The sequence below is a fragment of the Malania oleifera genome, chromosome 5, assembly GCF_029873635.1.
Source record: "Malania oleifera isolate guangnan ecotype guangnan chromosome 5, ASM2987363v1, whole genome shotgun sequence".
In the NCBI taxonomy this organism is placed as follows: Eukaryota; Viridiplantae; Streptophyta; class Magnoliopsida; order Santalales; family Ximeniaceae; genus Malania; species Malania oleifera.
Window position 1 is genome coordinate 108,587,088 of NC_080421.1, and position 25,561 is coordinate 108,612,648.

The window sequence follows — 25,561 nt, forward strand, 5'->3', positions numbered from 1 at the left end:
AACTCAGGCGATGTGAATTTCATCATACTTCTTGTTACGAACCAACACATTTTCAAACTCAGGCGATGTGAATTTCATCATACTTCCAGTAGGGTAATCGCTTTCATACCATTTTTTAATGCTCCGACCTAGGTCTGTCAGGGAGCACTGCGTCTCTCCTCTTCCACTTGGACCAGACAACAGGGGGATGGACCTTATTGGACTAATGACTGACCCCACAGACTAACACGTATCATTTTCAGTGTGTTTTGTCCTCACTTATCTTGAGAAAACTTTCTAGAAGGTCATCTATTCTAAGATTACTTTAAGTCAAACATGTTTAACCATAAAATTCTTATGAAAAGGTTTTTGAAAAGAAAGGACACCTTATTGATATGGGTAGTAATATCTAATTCTTTTAAACCTTTCTTTCACGAGATATCACATTAAACATTCCCAAGATTTTTCAAAAATTTTTTTCTCAAATTTTTAGTTTTTTCTTGCAATTTTCTAGGATTTTAAAAGAATTTTTTATTCATTTTATTTTTCCATTTTTTTATTTGAATAAAAAATGACTCAAATAATTTTTATTTGCTTTTTCTAATTTTTAAAATAATTTGCTTATTTGTTGTTTGATTTTTTTTTTACTATATTTTTTTTTAAAATTTAAAATATATTAAAGACTATTTTTTTTGAATTTAAAAATAAATTGGTGGTTTATGATAGGTCAAATCGGTTCAATCGATCTATACATTGGGTCAACGAATCAACTCGAGTTGATTTGAGTCAATCGAGCTGATCTGATTCAAGAACATGTTCACCACATGTCAGCAGATGGTGGTGATATGTGACACAAGATATATATATTTGAATTCATTCGAGTAGGGTGATGTTAGTGTGATGTCACCCACAACATGGTAGGCTGTGACAGACCTTGGGGTTTTGACATGGATCGTTGCCACATCACGGATCGCTAATGTGGATGCGATCTGACCATCTGAAGAAAACACACATTGGATGACTAGAATCGCACCACGTTGCTTCCCAAATAAGCAGTCTTGACTGCGCCATATTTCACCATCCATATGGTGACAAGTGTTTCAATATCTATTTTTTTTTCCTATTAACTATTAGTTTCCTTGAACCTAAGAATATGTTAGAGATCATCGAACTGGTAGTATCTTAAATAAATGTTTTAACCTTATCTAGGGTAGGTAAGAATCGGTTGATGGTGACTTCATCATCACATACATTCTCCCTTTTATATAATCCAAGTGCACCATTTGGTTGAGGTAGTTCGAAGATTTGATCCCTGTATTTCAAGAGTTGACCCCCTCGGGGATGTCACGATAATATGCATGCATGAAAAGGGAATGTATGTGATCATGCATGTGGGTGTTTGTGCCATGTGCATGCATGTGTGAGTTGGTGGTATGGGTGTTTATGCATGAGAACACATGCATGCATGGGTTTTTATGTAAAAATGAAAGCATGCATACATGCATGAATGTGTATTGTGTATGTAGGAATATTTTAATATGCATGAGCATGATTATAAATATATATATATATATATATATATATATATATATATATATATTCTCTTTTACCGAACTTTGTTCATATATTGGGTGACTATAATTTTATTTTTCCTCTTTAACTAGGATATTCATTCATCATTCTCTTTAATATATCCTTTAAATGAGAAAAATGGGTGTGTAATTAAGCTTATTTTAATTTTAAAATTATTTTATTTCTACTCTTAATTTCTTGCAAGAGAAATTATTTGCCAATTAATCGGTACATGATGGATACATAAATTGTTATCCCCAATCATCTATAGCTAAATATTTAGGGTGGGCATGAGTCACATCTGATCTCAAAGGAATAAACAAAAATATATACAGTGGTCAATGAATATTTCAATTGAAGTTTTAAAAATCACACTAAACCTATTTGATAATTCAATATTTTTGTGATTAGAATCAATCTATATGCATCTAATTATTGACAATTTAATTCAGTTACTTGATCTAAACTAAATTTCACTATATTATTATTTTCTAAAAAATATATATTTTAGGTGTTTTTGTACGAGTCTTACAAGAGCAACTAGCTAGTTAATGATAAGTTTCGAGTAGACTTTTAATTAGTCTACAATTTTAATATTAAATAACTAATACTTTATTTTCAAGACAAAATAATTTTTAAAATTTAGATGAGTTAAAAAAATTTAAATGTCTAAATCTATCCCAAACAATCCCCTTCTAACCCACACAAGATTTTAACAAAAAATTAAAAATAGGAAGTTTACTTTTTAAATGAAAAAAATTATGTTATGTAAAGTTAGGTAAGAACATTCAATTAAAATAATGAGATTGAAGAAGACTTGGACATGACTCGGTGTTGGAATGACCGAATGAATGGAATATAAATGTTTAGAGGTACACATAATTCAAAAAATTAATGTTAAAGATACTTAATATTTTGCATAAGCTAGTGCATTTTTCTACTTTTTTTTTTTTTTTTTGAAAAAAGGAAAAGAGATGATCTAGGCCATTCATATTAAGTGATGGTTCCCATACATATATTAGGTTATGCACCTAACACATTATAAATCTTACAAAATGAAAAATCATTAAATATATCATTGGAATACTTTATTTTATGTTTTTTTTTTCTAATATCACGTAAATACACATAAATATATGTTGAATCACACTGCATACGTGACACTATTTTATTGGATGTACCAGCATTTCTGCATACGTCACTATGATGTAGGTTGTATCTAGAATTTGTGATATAATATAATCTTTATTTGGAGCGAGTTTGAGGTCAGTTAGAATAATATATATATATATATATATATATATATATGAAAAAAAATCTACATTTCATAGTCATTATATAAAAAGTGAAATCGAAAAAAAAAATATGTACTAAATTTGAAAATAAAATTTTGATTTTGCATACATTAAAATTTGATTTTTCCTAATTTAAAATCATGTTAAAAGCAATTATTACTTTTAGTGGTATTTGATATGGTGAGAACATAAAATAGAAAATGGATTTCCTTTTTATTTTTCTCTATTTTTTCTTAAACAAAACCCTTGATCTAAATAAAAATAAAAGTATTAATGAACCACTCTTTCTTGTTTGGCTAACGAGGTATTTAATTTTTCTTTATGCTTAATTTTATTTGAACAAATTTCATATTTAATAATATTTGATAGAGGGAAAACGTAATAGAAAATTGCTTTCTTTACATTGTCCTCTTCTTTTCTTTTTCAAATAAAGGAAAGGCGGAAAGGCAAGGCAAGAGAAAAGAAGGGGAACATCAAAATCACAATCATATGGATGTAATTATTTTGACCCCAATTATATATAGATACTTTGTCATTTATAGTGAGGGAGGGGCATTAATTACCAAAACACATTTGCCTTATAATACATACAGATATTTTTCAAATGAAAAATTAAAGGGTCATCTAGAATTTGAGGTGACTCATTTACAGAAGATAACTTCTCTTGCTTCTTTTAATTGGGCTAGTGCATTAGTGGAAAATTTTCTTTTTTATTGTGTACATAAACATTAAAAGCCTCTCATTTCATAGTGGTCAGCTCTTACTTTTCTTGCAATTTTTATTTATTAATCGACCTTTATGCTTAAATTCAATTTTGATACGTTAACTCCTCTGATAATTATAATGCAATAACAAACGCATTAAGTCATTAAAATAGGATTGTCATAAAGAAAAGGGTGATTGCTTTTCATGGATTTGGTAAGAGCTCCTTGCAGTAATTAATTGGCCATGGATTCTAAAAATTTGATTTTAAATAATGAGCTAGTTTACCGATGGTCAAAGTAGAATTATAAATAAAATACAATAATAAATAAAACAATAAGTTGAACCAAATCAAATCCAATATTTTTTTAAGTTCAAGAAAAAATGTATTTTAATTAATTTATTTTTATTTTAAATTCAAAAGTTTTAAAATGTGAACAATTTAATTAAATATAAAAGGTGAATATGTTTAAATTTTTTTTAACTCAGAATTATTATTGGGTTATTTTTTAACAATTATAATAACTAATTCACATCCCATTACTAAGTGTTTGGTTCAAAGAATCATAAAACCAAAAAATAAGATGCTTTTTGTAATAATATGGACTGTTGTCTATAAAAAATTAGGGAATAAAATTGTCCGGGGGTTATCAATTTATACGCCCTTCCAAACTTAAGCCGATTGCAAAAGAGTTGCAAAGAAAACTTTGGGACCATTTGGTATAACTATAAAAAATTAGACAAATGAAAATAAAAAATTAGAAACAGAAATCAAAAACTAATACAAATTAAAACTTCAACTAAAAAATTGCTCATTTTTACCTTTAAATCAATTAGTATTATAAAAATATGATTAAAATAAAAAGAATTTACAAATAATACATATTAAAAAATTATTATAATTAAAATAATTTTTATTATAATTATTTTACTTTAAAATTTTTATTGGACATGACAATTGAAAAATAGTAAAAGTATTTTGTAATTGGCTTTATTATTATTATTTTTAGAATTTATGTATATTTTTATTTTAAATATATTTAAATTTGCATGATCATTTAATTTTGATTCTAATTTAAAAGTGTATCAAAGAAATAATTTATTTAAAAAAATATTTCTGGATATTGAAATTTGTGACAACAGGTTACCAAAACAACTAAAATCATAAAATTTTGTTATCAATTTTTTGACAAATAGTTGAAAACCGACAACAAAAATAGAAAAATTGATGACATGAATGAACGCATTTTTGTAATATATTTTTTCACTGTGGAGAAATAGAAATAGGAAATAAAAAATAACAACGATACTAAATACTAAATAAGTCCTTAAGAATTGAGAAATTTTGCCTACTTCTTTTTTTGCGCATTCTTTTTCTTTCAAATAAAAGACTATTGATAAAAATGTTTCACATCTTATATGAATTCCAAATCTTAAATTTGAATAAAGTAAAATTTATAATTATATTAATTATGTTTAATCAATTAATTAGGTTAGCTTAATTTCTTAATTTATTTATTTTTGATCGGTAAATGATAAATTTTATTGATCAAAATGGATATGTACAAAAGCTTTGAGCATACCCGAGAGGATGCAAGCCTAAGCTCCAATCAAAGAAACATCAAAAGCGATTATATTTAACCTGGGCATTCCCAGGGACGCAAAGACCAAACAAAGTTTAACTAGCAAATCAAAACTTGTAAACAATATTTAGCTTATCAGTTGATCGAACGGACTCAGTCAACCAAATTTTCTTACTCTCCGTCTGTAACACCCCAACCCTGAGGGGCCTGAGATATTAACTTTTTACTACTAATTTACAGCGGAAGCAAAATAAACTCAATTTTTATTAAACCAGAGCGTTAATCATCCATATTACAATCATTTATTTCAAAAGAAGAAAAATTACACAAACATAAATATCTGAAACCATACTAATATTTCTAATCAATCTTTATTTTTTTTAATCCCCACTCGCATGCTTGCTAAGCCTGATTTCTGACATGTCCTTCAGAGCTATCTGAAATGAAATATGATTGAGGTGAGACGACGCTCAGTAAGTAAATAAGATTATTATTAGTGTGTGGTTAAAATGAGCTTTTAAAGAATTACGTAAAACAATATTTAATACTATAACTTCAAGACTGCTTTTAGAATAAATATAAATTTAAAAATTTCTGCATAAAACTTTTGTCATCAATTTCAACTGTAAATTTTTATAATCATATATTATAACTGCTAAATTAAACTTTTAACTTTAAAACTGTAAAAATATTTAATGACAAATATACATATACTTTTCCTTATATGTTTTCCTTAGATCGTCATTTAAGCACCAGAATGATTCTTTTCACGTAAACTTACACTTTTCCTTCAAATCATCAGTAACTTTGTACACGTAATTAAATATGTATAAACATATATTATAAAAAAATAAAATCACTCTTAGGCCTTTTTGCCGTAAGTCATGTTTACCCCCATGACTGGGTTGTGCGGTCCGAAGACTGGACTTAACTGGCTAGCCGACCAAACTAAATCAACGTACGTAAACTTTAAGTGAGATTTTCCTTATTAAGTCCTGGTCCGGAACCAGGTGTGCACTCAGGAGAAATCCACTAACATAAATAACCACTCTGTAAACAGTGTGGGTGCACTCTGATCCGTATAAACTTTAAGCTGCGGTACCGAGCATCTGTAACTTTGAACTTTTGTTGCCATAAGGGGTTTTAAAATCATCTTATTATAATTTATGCAATTTAAAATAATATAGTGAAAATCTCATCTTTACTCATATTTTCATAAAAATGTAACGTAAAAATAAACTCATGCCACACAATTTTTTGTGTTAAAAATATATATAACTTTCTTTTTGAATAGAAATAAATGCTGAAAATTTACCCGAGGGGATTAGAACATTTCTTAACCCAAAAATAGATGTAAGTATATTAAAGATAGAACTGGTATAATTAAATACGCGTAAAAATAAACTCATGAAAATTTTGTGGAACTAATTAACATAATTGAAATTTACTTATAAAATAAACTCGGGTATGAATTTAAAAAAAAAAAAAAAACTAACATAATCAAAATTTACTTACCTTCTTCCTTACGAACACTGTAACTATCTCTAAGAAATGAGATCGGAAAGAGTAGGTGATTGAGAATTTACTCAAAAATTCTTTCTCCACCACAATTTCTTTCACTCACTAATTCTTCTCTTCCTTGAAAAATTGTTGTGAAAAATGAAGGTTGAGAGCTCCCTATTTATAGGAAAATTTTGGGGAAGAAATGAAATTTATAAAAGTGTGGGGAGATGGGTGAAATTATAATTTTTAAAAATTAAAGAATGGGCAAGGTATGAGTTGTGTATGGGATAGGGATGGAGGCCATGTGGGAGTGCTTGCCACCATTCCCACTAAATAATTTTTTTTAATTAATCACTTACCTAATTAATTAGTCAATTAGTTAATTAATTATTTTATTTTTTTTTTTATTTTTCTTAATCATTATTATCATTATTATTATCATTGTTTTTACTTTTGAACTATTTTTAGTATTTATTTATTTTATTATTTATTTTTGAATAAGAATTAAATTTAAATTTTAAAAACTCATGTGAGCCCCACACAACTTCAAGACGCGAATGGATCCTACGTAACTCGAATAACTCTTATACGATTTTATGCATCCTACATAACTTTGAAACTCGTGTAAACCTCCATACGGCTTCGGGACTCATATGGGCCCCACACAGTCTTGCGGGCCCCGCATAGGATACCTATATTATTATTATTTTATCATATATTTCTACAAATTATATCAGTTAAAACATTATTTTATGTACTTATTTACGTATATAAACAGTGTCTTGTGGCTCCGGGACTCATGTGGACCCCACATAGTCTTGTGAGCCCCACATATGATACCTATATTAGTATCATCTTATTATGTATTTCTAGAAATTATGTCTGTCAAAACACTATTTTATGTATATATACTTATTTACGTGTACAAACAGTGTCTATCCTGTTTATCCTATGAAATTCCATTTTGATCAGGCCGACCTCCAGGGAGCGACTGAGCCGCAATGGTCTCTGAGCACTCGCTAAGACAAAGTCTTTCTTAGGCATCAAACATAGAATCAAGGATCCTACAGAAAAACACTTCTGCATTGATATTAACTTAATGACTATTTTTATTATTTTATTATTATTGTACTTTAATCATATATATATATATATATATATATATATATATATATATATATATTTTTGGGTCATCACACCGTCGATGGAATGAAATGAACCGTTGGCGGAATGGAACAAATTGTCGACGGTTCAGCCTCTTGAATCTCTTCTTTAATGGTATGCTTTCATGGGACGTCGATTGGTTCTTTAATGGTATGCTTAATCAACCAAATCTTCCATGGTTTGTTAAACTTATTCTCTTCTTTAATGGTATGCTTAATAGCCCGATCGGTTCTTTAATTTAATTTAATGGTATGCTTAATAGCCCGATTGGTTCTTTAATTTAATTTAATGGTATGCTTAATATGTTAATTACTTATTAGTTTGAGTGTGGGGATGACTTTGATGATTGGAGGTCTCACTCAATCCCCATTGCGCAGAATAGAGCAATGTAATTTAGTGGTATGGGTATGATGGTGACTTTCATGTTACATAGATATAAATATAAAAAATTATTTAAATCAACTTAATGATAAATTATATCAGTACTAGCTCTTGAATTAATTAATTAATTAACGTATGTCAAGTTTACCACTAGACATTTGTCCGTGTGTAACTAAGGATCTGTTCTTATATGCATAAAACATTATACCACTGTTTAGATGGGTTATCAATTTTACCTTTTTTATTTTTATTTATTTTTCCTTAAACCAAACCCTTGATCTAAATAGAGTACAAGAACTCATTTGAAACTTGAAAAATATAAAAAATAAAAATAAAAATACAAATGAACCACTCTTTCTTGTTTGGCTAACGAGGTATTTAATTTTTCTTTATGCTTAATTTTATTTGAAATTTTATATTTAAGAATATTTGATAGAGAGAAAATGTAATAGAAAATTGGTTTTCTTTACATTGTCTTCTTTTTTTCTTTTTCAAATAAAGGAAAGGCAAGGCAAGAGGAAACAAGGCCAACATCAAAATCACATCATATGGATGTAATTAATTTGACCCCACTATATATAGATACTTTGTTATTTATAGTGAGGGAGGGAGTAGTTGGGCATTAATTACCGAAGAAGCATCTTCACCTTATAATACATATAGATATTTTCAAATGAAAAATTAAAGGTTCATGTAAAATTTGAGGTGACTCAGGAGATAACTTCTCTTAATTGGCTAGTGCATTAATGGGAAAATTTTTTTTTATTGTGTACATAAACATTAAAAGCCTCTCATTTCACAGTGGTCAACTCTTACTTTTCTTGTAATTTTTATTTATTAATCAAGGTTTATACTTAAATTCAATTTGATACATTGACTCCTCTAGCAATTATAATGCAATAACAAACACGTTAAGTAATTAAAGTAGGAATGTCATAAAGAAAAGGGTGATTGCTTTTCGTGAATTTGTTCAGAGCTCTTTGCACTAATTAATTGGCCATGGACTCTAAAAGTTTGATTTTAAATAATGAGCTAGTTTACCAATGGTCAAAGTAGAATTATAAATAAAATACAATAATAAATAAAATAATAAGTTGAACCAAATCAAATCTGAGATTTTTTTTAAGTTCAAGAAAAAAAAAATTTTAATTTATTTATTTTTATTTTAAATTCAAAAGTTTTAAAATGTGAACGATTTAATTAAATATAAAAGGTGAATATGTTTAAAATTTTTTACTTAGAATTATTATTGGGTTATTTTTTAACAATTATAATAACTAATTCACATCCCATGACTAAGTGTTTGGTTGAAAGAATCATAAAACCAAAAAATAAGATGCTTTTTGTAATAATATGAACTATCAAAAAATAAGGAATAAAATAAGGTATAATCTATCTTAGAGAAATATCACACTAATTATTGGAGAATAAGTCAAAGCTAACGGACGTACAACATATCCATTTCTATGAAATTAATGCATGTTGCAATCACGTACTATAAATAGGCCGTCATATGGTGGCCAAACACTACTACTCTTGTATTGATGATATTTATAAAAAAATAATAAAAATATGCTAAAAATTAATAAAGTTAACCAAAAATTATCATACCACTTCCAATTGTCAAAGAGGTCTAAGAATCATACATTAATTCAAAATGTCTAACAGAAGTATTAAGAAAATATATTTTCCTTCAAAATCCACAATTATGTTAGAAGTGAATGAAATTGTGATTTGTTGGATTGCATGTATATACGTATAAGAATTAGCTTATATAATAAATAAAAGGGTATACGATACTCACCTATGCAAACTACAAGGGAAGATTTGTGTTTTTTTTTCTTCCCTTGTAGTTTGCAAATATAAGTATTTTGAGAAAATATTTGTATAAATTCGGTCGATGAATGAGATCCATGCTGATGAATCCTTGGGCTTTTGAAGTTGTAAAGAATTAAATAAAAAAAGAAAAAAAATTAAGCAGTCAACTAAATTAGTGGTACGGGTACGATGGTGACTTTCATGCTACATAGATATAAATATAAAAAATTATATAAATCAACTTAGTGATCAATTATATTAGCACTAGCTCTTGAATTAATTAATTAATTAACCTATACGTCAAGTTTACCACTCGACATTTGTCTGGGTCTAATGAAGGATCTGCACTTATACACATAAATCATTATACTACTGTTTAGATGAGTTATCAATTTTACCTTTTCAAATAATCATAACTATTGAATTCAAAATTTAAACTTATAGTTAATTATGTTAGTTATTTCCTAACACCATACTATTTGGAATTTAATTACAAAATAAAAAAAATTAATTTCAAAGACAAGGTCTTTAATTATCCACATGCACATGCTAAATGTTTAATTAAAAGCATTGTATCAAGTGATTAAATTAAATATAAATATCATTGGACTCATCATGATTTCCATCCATTCAAAAGAAACGTTTTGGAATTTTTTATTTATTATGTGGAAGGGATCCCATTATTGATATTTTATTATGATCGAAGTTTTACATTAGATCAAGAAAAAATAGGATCCCAATCTTTGGAATCCAACTATCCCCACTAATAAAGTTTCTAATTGCATATAACCATTTAATAAACGATTTAAACAAATTTAAATCCATTACCCATCAAGTGACCTATTTATAATTTTTTGTATATAAATACTCATCACTCACTCATTTTTTCAATACGAGATAAACCCACAAAGTAAAATTCTTCATATGAACATATTTCTACCTAAGGAGTTATATAAATTATACCCCTTGCTATTTCTTATAATTTTGGGGATTCAAGCAATCCCCCAAATGGCTTCAAGCTCTTCTGGAGCTATGGTCATATTTTACTCGCACTCAAATGCTCCCACTCCTAATCTTGGTAGCCTATGTTCAAGGTGAAGAATATGATAGGTACATTAATTTCCATTTCCATGAAATTAATGCATGTTGCAATCATGTACTATAAATAGGTTGGCATACATGTGTAGGTGCACTATTCTTGTATTGATAATATTTTTTAAAAAATAATAAAAATATACTTAAAATTAATGATAGTTAACCAAAAATTATCATACCACTTTCAATTGTCAAAGAGTTCTAAGAAACATACATTAATTCAAAATGTCTACTTCTTTCTTACACATTCTTTTTCTTCAAGGCCATTGATAAAAATGTTTCAAATTCTAATATGAATTCCAAATCTTAAATTTGGATAAAGTATAATTTATAATTATATTAATTATGTTTAATTAATTAATTAGGTTAGCTTAATTTCTTAATTTAATTTAATGGTATGGTTAATATATTAATTGCTTATCAGTTTGAGTGTGAGGATGACTGTGATAATTGGAAGGAGAAGCCTTTATGGAAGATTGACGCGTACGTCAAGTTTATCACTGGACATTTGTCTAGGTATAACTAAGGATCTGTTCTTATACACATAAAACATTATACACTGTTTAGATGGATTATCAATTTTACCTTTTCAAATAATCAGAATTCAAAATTTAAACTTATAGTTAATTGTGTTAGTTATTTCCTAACAACAACTATTTGCAATTTAGTTACAAAATCAAAAAATTAATTTCAAAGATGAGGTCTTTAATTATACACATGCACGTGCTAAATGCTAAATTAAAAGCATAGTATCAAGTGATTAAATTAAATATAAATATCATTGGACTTGCCACGATTTCCATCCATTCAAAAGAAATCTTTTGAAATTGTTTATTTATTCTGCGGAACATAGGGATCTCATTATTGATGTTTTACTATGATCGCAGTTTTACATTAGATCAAGAAAAAAAGGGATCCCAGTCTTGGGAATCCAACGATCCCCCCTAATAAAGTTTCTAACAGTAAAATTCATGACAGTGGTAGGGTTAGTTTGGATATGATATCCTGGCCATTGAACTCTACCAGCAGTGTTGGCTCCAGGACCTGTATTATCGTATTCAACATAGTATGCCGTCTTAGACCTATTAGGGGCTCCCTCCCATTGAAGCCATCCTGCGGGATCTATAAAATCACCAAGGTTACTCTGCATGATGATTGATCTTGAGTAATCCTTCCATGGCCTTCCCAAATATGTCTTAATTTGTGACTTATAAGGAAGGAGATCCGGTGCAGCCTTTATCGAACAATTTTGAATCACTGTTCCTGTGCTTGATGTAGGCACAGATCTTCCTTGGGCAGTGATTACGTTTGATTGACCATCAAGAGGTTTTCGCGCGTAAATAATAGAATTTTGCATCACCACTGTAGCGTCTCCAAATATGAAATCTACGGTTCCATAAATTTCACATTCTCGAAAAAATTGAATTCCACTTTGGGGATTTAGGGTATCTTGATACCCAAGAAATCTGCACCTGTAGAATGCAATGTAATCATTCTCGCTAGTCAACGCCAGTGCTTGGCCATAATACGGGCCCGCAGTATTTTCAAAAGTAACATCCATCGCGATGAATCCTGGAGCTTTTATCACTGAAAATTTTTTTTTTAAAAAAAAGAAAAGAAAAAGCCTTAGTTAGTTAAATAAATTATGAACTTAATGTAAGGAGATATGCAATATTGTATCTCTCTCTCTCTCTCTTTTATTTTTTTCTTTTAAATAGTCAAATTATTACCGACAGTAGCTGTTTGGGAGGTTTGATATCCGGCACCAAAACTCTTGTTGCCGGATATGATGGTGGTATCCATACCCTCTCCAAGGAATGCTATGTTTGTTTTTGTGATATCCACAATCACATTCTCCATATATTTTCCGGGTCGGATCTTGATATAGTATATTTGAGGACTGTTGTCCGGAGCGGCTTGGAGTGCTTCAGCGATTGTGGTGAAGTTTCCGGACCCATCTTGGGCCACTACGCTATTAGGGTTTCTGGGTTGGGCGTCGGAGCTCCCAGACAAAACTGATAGGAGCAGAAGTGTGAACAAAAACCCAGCTGCAGCGAAAGTGAACAAATCAAATCAATTAATTACATAAAAATAAGAACTACTTAATATATTAAAACATAGAGCTTCAATTATCATGCATGCATTACAAATCGATATATATGACCCGCCGCAGATATATATATATATATATATATATATATATATATATATATATATATATATTTATAAAGCTAGCCCAGCCCCCATGCATGTAACCATGCAGACATGTCTGATCGCAGAAGAGGCCGAGAGCGGGGAGAGGCGAGAGGGGAGTCATAAAAATAGTGATGATGAAATAAGAATGAGTGCAGGAATTAAGAGAAAGAAACTAAACGGAAAATTAAAAAGAAAATAGATTGAATTTACTGGTGTCCATCCTTAGTTTGAAGCTTGTGGCTCGCTGGGTGGCTCCAGATGGAGAGCATGAAACTTGCACCATCGTCACCTCAGAGACGCAGCGATTCAATCTGATACTATAGTGGCAGCTTAGCTAAGATTGATCCAGTGGGGGGGGTGAGGGGGGAGAGGGTGAGTTTTATGCCTCAAAAAATATCCAGATGTAGGAAATTTTTTTTTCTACACGTTAACTTAACTAATAAAATAAAAATATTTTTAATAAGATTAAATATTAAAAAAATTAATGTTAAAGATAATATTTTTCTTCGAACCATAAACATACATATTTTGTAAGAGGAAAAGAGTTGAATTTGTGGGCTTTAGGTCATGCAGCTACGCAATATATATCTAAGGAAACCAGAAAGAATTAAAGGTTAAAAATACCATTTTCTGCCTTCTCTCAATGTAGGGTTAACTTTATCTATCAAAAGAAACTTCATCACCTTTTTTCTTTTAAAGGTAAAGGAGACTATTATTCAATGGTGCAATTTTCTCAAGCAAGGAGCTTAAGGGTGCAACAAGGCAAAACTATGAACAACCAAAAGAAGAGAGCAAGGACAAAAAAATTCTTTCCGATCAAGGGAAGCGACTTCATGACTGCTTCTCCACTAGTTCACCAATTAAGTCAATAGACTTTAAGAGATTTATATGTATTTAGACGCTAATGCCTTTGTCCACGTATATACTTAGTAAAAAGAGACCCATATGCATGTGTGTGTGCAAATAATTTTTTCATCTTCACACTTTGATGTGTGGTTTTCTTTTTACAGTCTAGAATAATCAAATTAAATTTTGGTTTGGAGTTAATTATTGATGATGTTATAATAGATTTTGAGTGAAATTGTAATTTCCCCCCTTCCAATTAGAATATTGTTGAAAATTAAACTTGACTAGAGATATATGGCTTACAGCCCACATCTGTTGAATTTGGGCTGAAGTCGGCAGCAACCTCACCAACTCCAGCCATCATTGTTGATTATAATCTTCACCTATTGTCCATCCTTTGCTATAAATAGATGTGTGTGTGTGTGTAATGTAATGTGTGGTGTAGAGCAGGTGAATAACCAGTGAGTGAGAGATTTGTATTAAGATTTTCCTTTGTAATTTATTTCTAGTTTATTATTGAAATCAATGGAGTGTATTTGTGTGTAATTCTCATTGAGTTTCAATCACAACCAGTGATTAAGTGAGTCCCCTCCACCCATCAGTGGTATTAGAGCTTCAGGTTTGTCGGAATTCGTCAAACAGAGGCGAACAGAGGGAAAATTTGAATTTTTTCCTAGATTTGAAGTTGCTCAAAATCCAAATTGAGTATACCATTGTGAAATTCGCATCGAGACAAGTCTAGAAGTGGAAACCACATCTCAAACGGAGTCCTAAAGCCTCTACACTCGCTGAGAGGCGAAACCACATCCTCCACACGTGTTGGCAAGGGTACTGACTGCCGACTTCACGCCCTCATGCGCCCGCACGCGTCTTCTTTGCTCAGCTGGTGAGATCTGACCCAAAAGCCTGATTCGTGACTCGGGCTAGCAACTAGCAACCCGGAACCGGTCCCGCGAGCACAACCTAACCCTGCTGACCGACTCGCGTCCAGTCGCCGACACACGACACGCACAGAATCCACCACATGTCCTAATGGTAATATTTGATGCGGTTAAAACTTTGTTATGTCAAACCGTTTAAAAAAACAAAAACTGGTCCAGAACTTCTTTTAGTCGGTTTAGTATCATTTTGACTAGTTCTTTGCAACCCAAAATCGGTTCTAAAGTTTTTCGACCTTCTGAACTCATTGGTGGCATCATATTTGCCGAAATCTATCCTCATCACTCTGTTTTTTGATATATTAAATCTAATGGCTAACGGTACTACACAAGCTGTTATTCCAAAGCTGACATGAGAGAACTATGACAATTGGTCTATTTAAATGAGAGCCCTACTAGGTTCTTAAGATATCATGGATATCGTTGAAGATGGGTACAGAGAAGCCCCATCTAAAGAAGACGAAGCATTTATGTCTGATGTTCAAAGAATGATCTTGCGAGTCGATCGAAAGAAGGATTGTAAGGCGAAGTCCATAATCTACCAAGGCCTTGATGAGAAAATGTTCGAAATCATTGCCTCCGCCAAAACATCCAAAGAAGTTTGAGATTCTCTCCATTGAACACACAAAGGTGCAAACAAAGTGAAAAAGATTCTTTTTCAAACATTGCGAGGTGATTTTGAATCCTTAAGAATGAAATTTACTAAATCAATTGCTGATTACTATACACGAGTTATGGTAGTATCAAATCCATTAAGAATAAATGGAGAGACTCTCAACGACAAGAGAATTTGTGAAAAAAATTTGCGATCTTTGGATCCAAAATTTGATTATATAGCGGTGACCATGGAAAAAATAAAAGATTTCGAAACCATGTCCATAGAAGAACTTGTGGGCTCACTCCAAGCCCATGAGCAGAAAGTCAACAGAAGGAGTGAAGATAAAGCACTAGAGCAAACTCTTCAAATGAAGTTTTCCCTCATTATAGATAGATAGGACGGGGGGGGGGGGGGGGAGGATGTCTCAGTGAGGAAGAGGACGAGGCTGAGGATCTCGTGAAAGAAATTATGGAAATTTTGACTCCAGAAAAGGTGGCAGAGGTGGAAGAGGTCCCACTAGAGAAGGACGCAATCGATAAAACTATGTCCCACAAGGTAGAGAAAAAGGAAGAAGAGAGGGATATAATAACCATTCGAACATAGACAAGAGAAATGTTCAGTGCTATAATTGTCACAAGTATGGTGTTAACTTTACTATGATCCCAAAAAGGGGGGGGGGTGAATTAGTATTTTTAAAATTAATGCTTTACGTCAGTATCCTAATAACAATATATTCACAACCCTAAGGTCAATTTAGTGCAAGTAAAGTAAATCAATTATAATATATATCAGAAATTAAATGACGCAATTTACACATGCACCAGAAAACAGTAAAGAGGAGTGACACGCAGAAGTGTTATCGAGGTTCGAAAAATTACCAACGTCCCTACCTTGGCTAACAAGTACAAGGATTGCCACTATAATGCTTACTTAAATGAGTGGAGTAGCACCTAAACAAACCAAGTCAATTAGCACAGGACTGACCTCAACCTTTACAACCAATCCTTACCGAGTTGGATTACCTCCCCCTTAGGCCTCACCTGGAAACACAACAGTATGTTCACAATAAAATGGTACAGTGATTATGCTTTTATGTAAAGCAGATATGTACCCAATATAACTAATCACATACATCACCAAATGATATAATGAAGTAAGCTCAATGTGGTTTAAGATGTCTACTCTCAAATATTTATGTAAGCGATGCAATCAGTGCATGAGAGTGCAAATAATATGATCTTTGTATCACACAATATATTCAATCATAATGCTCAAACAAAGATGTTTGCCACACTTCAGATATCTCAACAAATAATCTTTCTCAAAATATATGCGTCAAGAGATGTATAGATTTTGGTAGCAAAAAGGATTTGATCTCTGTGTTTAAAAATGATAATATTCAAAGAATATTGCAACAAAGTTCTTTAGAATATAAACAAATATCTCTTCAAGAATTTTTCTCAAAATAAAACGCACGAGATATTTGAAAATGTTTTGAAAATATTTTAGCAACCTAAATCGAATGAGAACTTCTCAAGATATTGCAATGATAGTGCAATACTCCAAAGTTCAAGTGAAGTTTTCTTAGGAAAGATTTATTAATAAAGTCTCCTAAGAAAACTTGAGGTCTTGCTCTCAAACAAGATAATATCAATCAATCACAAAATTGAGAGAGCAAACATATAAGACAAGAACACTCAATTCACATTTACAAACGAATTTTTGGCAATATGGCAAGGTAAGTATGAGTGTAGGAAGCTTTGGAATTCAGAGAATTTTCACTAATCAAGTTTGCTAATCCGATGCTAATTATTTCAAATGAACGGGTATATATAGACATCCCCTTGATTAAAGCCGTCTAGGATATATAGGGAATTATTATAATTTTTTTAAAACATTTTAACCAAATTAACCCTATTTAAATATTTTAACCACGGTAAAAATAATATAGCCACACGAGAGCATCGATCAAATGAAGGCGAGGTTCGGTTGACTGAGTGTTTCAAATTCGGTCGACCGAGTGAAATTTGAACTAGAAGTTCGATCGATCAGTCAACAGGGTTCCAAGGCGATTTTTCTTTTTCGCATGGTTCAGTCGACTGTGAGGTATTGAACAAGGTAGTTCAATCGTCTAGATCTTTGGATTCTCCCACATGTGGGTTCGGTCGATCAAGGCGTCGCCCATTTAAATTTGATTGGTAGACCGAAGAGTCAAAGGTTGACTTCAGTGGGAGTTTGGTCGACTGAGTAAAGTCAACTGAGCTGTGTTCGGTTGACCGGGTAGTGGTCAAACTATTAACCTGGTGATCGATTCGGTCGATCGAAAGATATGTACTTTGTAAAGTACGGTCGACCGAACATGCATTTTAAGTGCATTTCGGTTCTATTTACTTATGTGATCACCCTTTCCATATAACCATATATATGTGTGTGTGTGTGTGTGTGTGTGTGTGTGTGTTTGTGTGCATGTATGAGTGTCCTAGGGTCATTCTAGGCTTTTTTCATTTGAGCTTACCTATTATATCGTGCAAGTGATGCACATAGTTATTACAACCTAGAACCTATTTACTATTATAGACCCATAATAATTAATGAATTTAAATACAATATAAATAATGTCTTTAGGGCCTCCAACTTCTACTTCTTGTGTCATCATTTTGATTTGCCAATTGTATACCTGCACATATCCTCAAACATCCATCAAATATAACAGATATTTGTCATTATCAAAATCGGGCATGACCTATAAAGCCAACATATGGACACTACAGTAATGAGTGTAGAGGTAATCCCAAAAATCATGAAGTAAATGAAAATGCTAACTTTGCAGAAAAGGAGAAAACTAAAGGAGAATCGTTGATGCTGATGGCACAAAATTCAACCCACCAGGACCAAAATATTTGGTACCTTGACTCTGGAGCCAAAAATCACATGATTGGAAGAAAGAACCTGTTTACTGAACTTGATGAGAAATTTCAGGGAGAGATATCATTTGGTGATCTCTATAAAGTCCCAGTTCAAGGAAGGGGAAATGTCCTAATCAAAAGGAAGGAAGGAGACCATGCTTTTGTCTCCAACGTGTACTATGTGCTAGCCATGAAGTCTAATATACTTAGTCTTAGACAACTTGTGAAGAAAGGCTACCAAATTAGCCTTAAAGATAAGCAGATGGTGATAATAAATGCTCGAGGTAAGCTTATTACTCGAGTACAAATGGCGAAGAATCGAAGGTTTTTGCTTACCATTCAACATGATATGCCATGGTGTTTGAGCGCTATCATCAAAGATTGGGCTATGACATTTCAGGTTCGAACATCTGAACTTTGAAAGTTTGAAACAGTTGGGAAGCAAAAAGATGGTGAAAGGCTTACCCAACATCCACCACCTAAATGTGATATATGAAAGCTGTGTTCTGAGTAAGCAACACAAAAATAGCTTTGGAAAGCAAGCAGACTGGAGATCTACCATGCCGCTCCAGCTAGTACACATAGACGTGTGTGGTCCATTAAGGCCGTTTTCAAATGGACAGAACCGATACTTCCTCACCTTCATTGATGATTATAGTAGGAAGACTTGGGTTTACTTCCTAAAAAGGAAGTCAGAGGTGTTCGACAAGTTCAAACATTTCAAAGCCTTTGTGGATATACATAGTGGCTATCGCATCAAGTTACTCCAATCAGACCAAGGAGGAGAGTACAAGGACATAGCTTGCCTGGAATTCCTTAGGCAACAAGGGATACAAAAACAGTTCACACTGACCTACATACCCTAGTTAAACTGAGTTGAGAGGAAGAACCACACGATCCTTAACATGGCCAAGAGCATGGTCAAAGAATTCAAAATGACGGGTATTGGCCAGATGACTCATTTCCTTGGCATAGAAGTCGTGCAAAGCGAGAAGGAAATCTTCATCTCCCAGAGCCACAACGCAAAAGAAGTACTGAAGAATTTTGGGATGGACAAATGCAACCCTGTGACAACTCCTGTTGAAATGGGATTAGAGTTAAGAAAGAATAAGCGAGGAAATGCTGACCCCACATATTTCAAGAGTCTAGTTGGAAGCTAGAGATATTTGACGTGCACTAGACCAGACATACTCTATGAAGTTGGACTTATCAGTAGGTACATGGAGACTCTTAACCAGTCCCACCTGAATGCAGTGAAAAAGATACTCGGCTATGTCAAGGGTACCATCACTGATGGTATGTTTTATTCATCAATAGGTGATTGCAAACTTATTGGTTATTCAAATAGTGACTGGGGAAGAGATCTTGATGAAATAAAAAGCACGACTGGATTCACATTCTTCATAGGAGATACAACGTTTACATGGTCATCAAAGAAGCAACCCATTGTAATATTGTTATCATGTGAAGCTGAGTATGTTGCTCCCAGTTCAACTATATGTCATGGTGTATGGATCAGAATGTACTAAAGTATTTGGGATTTCTTCAACATGACCTTATAGGAGTCTACATCGACAACCAATTAGCGATTGTGCTTGTGAAGAATCCAGTATTCCATGAAAGAAGCAAGCATATTGATACTCGGTATCATTTTATCAGGGAGCATATCAAGAAGAAAGAAGTGGAGTTGATATCTTACAGAACGTATGATCAGATTGTTGACATTTTCATGAAGCCACTTCGGAATAACAAAATCAGGAGATTCAAGTTTAAGGGGGGATGTTGAAAATTAAACTTCATTGGAGATATATGGTCGGTAGCCTACCTTTTTTGAATTTGGGCTGAAGTCGGCAGCAACCTCACCAAACCTCACCAAATCCAACCACCTTTGTTGATTATAATTTTCACCTATCGTCCATCCTTTGCTATAAATAGATGTGTGTGTGTAATGTAATGTGTAGTGTAGAGCGGGTGAATAACTAGTGAGTGAGAGATTTGTATTGAGATTTTCCTTTATAATTTATTTCCAGTTTATTATTGAAATCAATTGAGTGTATTTGTGTGTAATCCTCACCGAGTTTCAATCACAACCAATGATTGAGTGAGTCCCCTCCAACCATCACATGCATGCACATTCAACTCTTTAATTCTTTAAGTGAGCAAAATGTGTGCGTGCGTATAACTAAGCTCATTTTAATTAATTTCTTGCAAGAGAAATTATTAGATAAGCTACGGTTATGCTAATTGTATCCTTCTTTTTTGTTTTTTTCACAATTTTTGTCCAATTGTTGTGTTTGTGTGGTTCTTATACTTGGTGGGGTTCATAAAAAAAAGAAGATTCGACTCTACACTTACAAGATGACACCGGGTAAGCCAATTCTTGAACATCTTGATGAATTCAATAAAATCATTCTTGATCTTGAGAACATTGATATAATTGTAGAAGATGAGGATAAATCTATATTACTGTTAAGCTCTTTAGACTCATCTTATACAAATCTCAAAGAAACAATCATGTATGGTAGATATTATTTAACCTTAGAATAAGTTCAATCTATTCTGCACTCTAGAGAGCTGTAGGCTAAGGAAGAATCTAAAACTGAAACTAGTGAGGGTCTAAGTGTTAGAGGAAAAGAGGATAAATGGGAAAACAAAGGGAAAACCAACATATCTAGGTCTAAGTCTAAAGGCAAGAAGTTTAAATGCTTCTTGTTTCATGAGGAGGGACATTTCAAAAGATATTGCCCCAAGAAGAAACTACATCCAAATAAAAGGGAAACTGTTGAAGGGATGTTATTGTGGTCCTAAATGGATATGAGAGTGCTGAGGTACTCACTATGTCCGAGATAGCTTCAGGTGAGGAATGGGTAATGGACTCTGGATGTTCTTTCCATATGTGTCCTCATAGGTCCTAGTTTGAGTCATTCACTAAAATAGGTGGGGGACATGTTCTTTTAGGGAATGATAGGGTCTGTGATGTCCTAGGTGTTGGTACAGTGAGAATAAAAATGCATGATGGCATGACCAGATTGCTTCAAGAAGTTAGATATGTACCAGACCTTAAAATAAACCTAATATCTTTAAGAATGCTAGATTAGTTGGGCAGCACCTTTAAATTTGAATCAGGGGTTTTAAAGGTATCTAAAGGCTCCTTAATAGTGATGAAGGGTAGACTTAACAATGGGTTGTACACCCTAATAGGTAAGACTGTGTGCGGTGAGGTTTCTAGTGTGCTGAGTGAACATGAAAAACTAACAAAACTTTGGCACATGAGGCTCGGTCACATAAGTTATAGAGGACTCTTAGAACTAGAAAAACAAGGTCTCTTTGGTAAGGATAAAATAGGAGACCTACCCTTCTGTGATCACTGTGTATATGCAAACTCTACAAGAGTTAGCTTTGGTAGGGGAGCTCATCACACAGCTCAACCATTGGAGTATGTGCACTCAGACTTGTGGGGGCCAACAAAGGTTCCATCTTATAGAGGAGCAAGGAATTTTCCAACCATAATAGATGATTTATCTAGAAAAGTATGGCTGTTTGTTTTGAAACATAAAAGTGATACTTTTGCTAAGTTTAAACAGTGGAAAATCTTAGTTGAAAATCAAACTGGTAGGAAGATTAAAAAACTAAGAATTGATAATAGGCCAGAATATTTGTTAAGGGAATTCAATAACTTCTGTAAGCAAGAAGGCATTGCTAGACACTTGACTATTAGGCACACACCACAACAAAATGGTTTAGCCGAATGTATGAATATAACTATTCTTCAAAGGGTAAGATGTTTGCTTTCAAATTATGGTCTGTCCAAAGAATTTTGGACAAAGGCAGCAGATGCTACAGTATATTTTATTAATAGGTGCCCTTCCTTAGCTATTGGGTTTAAGACACCTCAGGAACTATGAACTGGACACAAAAGCAGTTTGAGATCACTTATAGGAGGCTCCGAGTACAGAAACTCAGCTGCGACAAGAAGAAGGAATTGATTCATACAAGCTAGCTAGAGATAGACAAAGAAGGACTGTGAAAGCACCCTAGAGATATGGATACACAGACCTGGCTGCCTTTGCTCTCACAATTGCTGAAAAACTTATAGATGCTGGCCCTAAGACTTAACAAGAAGCAATTCAAAGCAAAGATGTAGAGTAGTGGATCCTTGCCATGAGAGAAGAGATGGAGTCACTGAAAAAGAATAGTTCTTGGGAGATGGTTGCAAAGACAAAGAACAAGAAATTAGTAGGTTCTAAGTGGATCTTTAAGAAAGAGGATGGTACTCCTGGAGTTGAAGGAATTAGGTATAAAGCTAGGCTTGTTGCCAAGGGTTTCACTCAAAAGGAAGGGATAGACTACAACAAGATCTGCTCACCCGTGGTTAAACATAGTTCAATCAGGTTGTTTTTGACATATGTTGCTTCTTAAGACTTAGAGTTAGAACAACTTGATGTTAAAACTGCATTTTTACATGGAGAATTGGAAGAGACAATCTATATGCAACCACCCGAGGGATTCTATGATTAAAATCACAAGGAAGAAGTCTGTTTACTGAAAATGTCACTTTATGGCCTTAAATAGTTTCCTCGGCAGTGGTATAAACGCTTTGACATTCACATGATCAATTGAGGATTTAATAGAAGCAGTTATGATAGTTGTGTTTACTTCAAAAAATATGATGATATCATGGTATACCTACTACTGTATGTTGATGGCATGTTGGTGGCTAGTAGTGATAAGGGTCAGATTTTGCAAGTGAAGAACATGCTGAAAGCTGAGTTTGAAATGAAGGATCTTGGGCCTGCACATAAAATTCTTGGCATGGAAATTGTAAGGGATAGAAGAAAAAGGTTGCTGTACCTATCACAGATGGCTTACATTGCTAAGGTTCTAAGGAGATTTGGAATGGACAAGGTGAAACTAGTGAGCATTGGAATGGGATAGCATTTCAAGCTGTTAATTGCACAATCACCCAAAATAGAAAAGGAGAGAGCCTTCATGAATAAAATACCCTATGCAAGCATGGTTGGAAGTATGATGTACATTATGGTCTATACAAGGCTTGACTTAGCTTATGCCGTGAGCTTGGTGAGCAGGTTCATGGCTAATCTAGGAAAGGCTCATTGGAATGCTGTTAAATGGATCTTCCAGTATCTAGCAGGAAGTAAGAGCATTGGTGTGATGCTTGGAGGAATTGAACAGGCAAGTGATGATATTCTAGGATATGTGGATGCTGTTTATATAGGAAATATTGACTCGAGAAAGTATTTGAATGGTCTGGTATTCACTGTATTTGGGAGTGCTGTCAGTTGGAAAGCAAGCCTTCAATCCGTGGTCGCTCTCTCCACCACAAAAGCTGAATACATTGCTTTAACTAAGGCATTCAAGGAAGCTATTTGGCTGAAAGGAATTTCTAAGGAGTTGGGAATGAGCAGAGGAAAGGCTAATGTCTACTGTGACAACCAAAGTGCCATTTTTTTTAGCTAAAAATTAGATGTACCATGAAATATCAAAACACATAGATATTAGAATGCATTTATTTTGCATTAATAAATTGAACAATCTTCATGAATTGATCCTTGATCACGACCACTTGAAAAGAGACAAATAAAAGTGGCTTGGAGGACCCGAGGTGTACTCCGGGGGACCTCTCCAATGCCTAAGTAAGGGATGAGTTTGAGAGGTTTTTATGCAACAGTAAAGTATGTTAGGATGAGATACCTTAGCCTCTTATCCAAATCCCTATTTATAGAGACAAAGATTGACCCACGAGTGTAATGCAATTTATTGGTGAGTTATGGTGCGGGCGTGAATCGCTCCGGTTCTTACCTCGTTGGCGTGAATTGCTATGCTTATTATAAGGTGAGCATCAATTGCTCTGGTCGGGTGGTTGACTTGGGTGGTAACTGCCCACATAATGCTGCACTTTAGTCTCTTCTAGGTAGGTGATATATTTGGGGTATATCAGTTGCCCCCCTTTAGGTTCGATTTTTTGAAGGTGGCTTCCAAAGTTTGAAAGTTGTTGTTTTGTTTTTGTTTTTTTTTTGCCGAGTGGCTCTTCTTGAGGCATTTTGGGCTGCTTTTCGCTTAATGAGTTGTGTTTTATTTTTTTTTTTCATTTTTGGCCTAATGAGGGGCTCTTCTTGAGACATTTTTTTTTTTCCATTTTTTGGGTTGCACTCTATCTGTATCTAGAAATGGTACCGTGCTCTGTATTCTTTATCTGTATCTGTCTGTAATCTTTCCTCAGGGATCTGATACTATATATATATATATATACATGTACACTCTTTTACTGTTTTCATCATGTTTCCAAAATTACCATAACGCTATTTTTTTGTACTGTAAATACTATAATTTCTGTATACTATATCTGTAACATCTTGATGCTATCTCTGTATATCTGTCTGTATACTCTGTCTATATGTTTTGTCTGTATACTTTTTATGTTATGGTAATAGGAAACATAACATACTATAAACACTGTATATACTGTTCTGTGTAAAACTATAATATATACTGATCCGAGTAAAACTATAATATACTATTCTGGATAAATATCTATGATATACTGATCTGTATAAAATTATAACATAATGATTTGAGTAAAACTGTAATATACTACTCTGGATAAATATTTGTAATATACTGTCTATATCTGTGTAATCAGTATAGTATGATATACTGTAAAAACTATATAAGTTCTTCATCATGTCAATATCTATTTAGGTCACACAAGCATTTAAAACTCATGCTCTGTAAAACTGGGTAATAAACTGGTATATACATATGTGTAAAATCTTTGATAACATTATAAAAATTCCTAACATAACATATTTCCCTTACCTTAGCTCTGAAAAGCCCCTACTGACTCACTCGAAAAATGAGCAGCTCGAAAGCTATCCCAAGTATAGGAGTTACGTCGTGTAATATTAAGCCCAAGGGCTAGATCGTCTCCTCAGGGAATGCGTTTAATCTCAAAATTTACGTTCTC

At 32.8% G+C, this 25,561-nt stretch overlaps 1 protein-coding gene across 1 annotated transcript; it reads right to left on the minus strand.

Annotated features, from left to right (window-relative positions):
- Positions 1-11,981: 11,981 nt before the first annotated feature.
- LOC131156113 (pectinesterase-like) lies at positions 11,982-14,495 on the minus strand. Its single transcript, XM_058109560.1, has 3 exons — positions 14,438-14,495; positions 12,823-13,140; positions 11,982-12,679 (listed from the first exon to the last, which is right to left on the minus strand). The coding sequence occupies exons 1-3, from the start codon at positions 14,493-14,495 to the stop codon at positions 11,982-11,984; spliced, it is 1,074 nt and encodes a 357-aa protein (XP_057965543.1).
- Between the last annotated feature and the right edge of the window lie 11,066 nt (positions 14,496-25,561).

What these genes read in the sequence shown, in the direction of transcription:
- LOC131156113 (XM_058109560.1), bottom strand. Translation starts at nt 14,495, where the DNA reads ATGGCTGGAGTTGGTGAGGTTGCTGCCGACTTCAGCCCAAATTCAACA. An exon ending in AAATTCAACAGATGTGGGCT is followed by an intron (nt 13,141 to 14,437) that starts GTAAGCCATATA and finishes CTTTCGCTGCAG; the next exon opens with CTGGGTTTTTGTTCACACTT. An exon ending in CTCCCAAACAGCTACTGTCG is followed by an intron (nt 12,680 to 12,822) that starts GTAATAATTTGA and finishes AAAAATTTTCAG; the next exon opens with TGATAAAAGCTCCAGGATTC.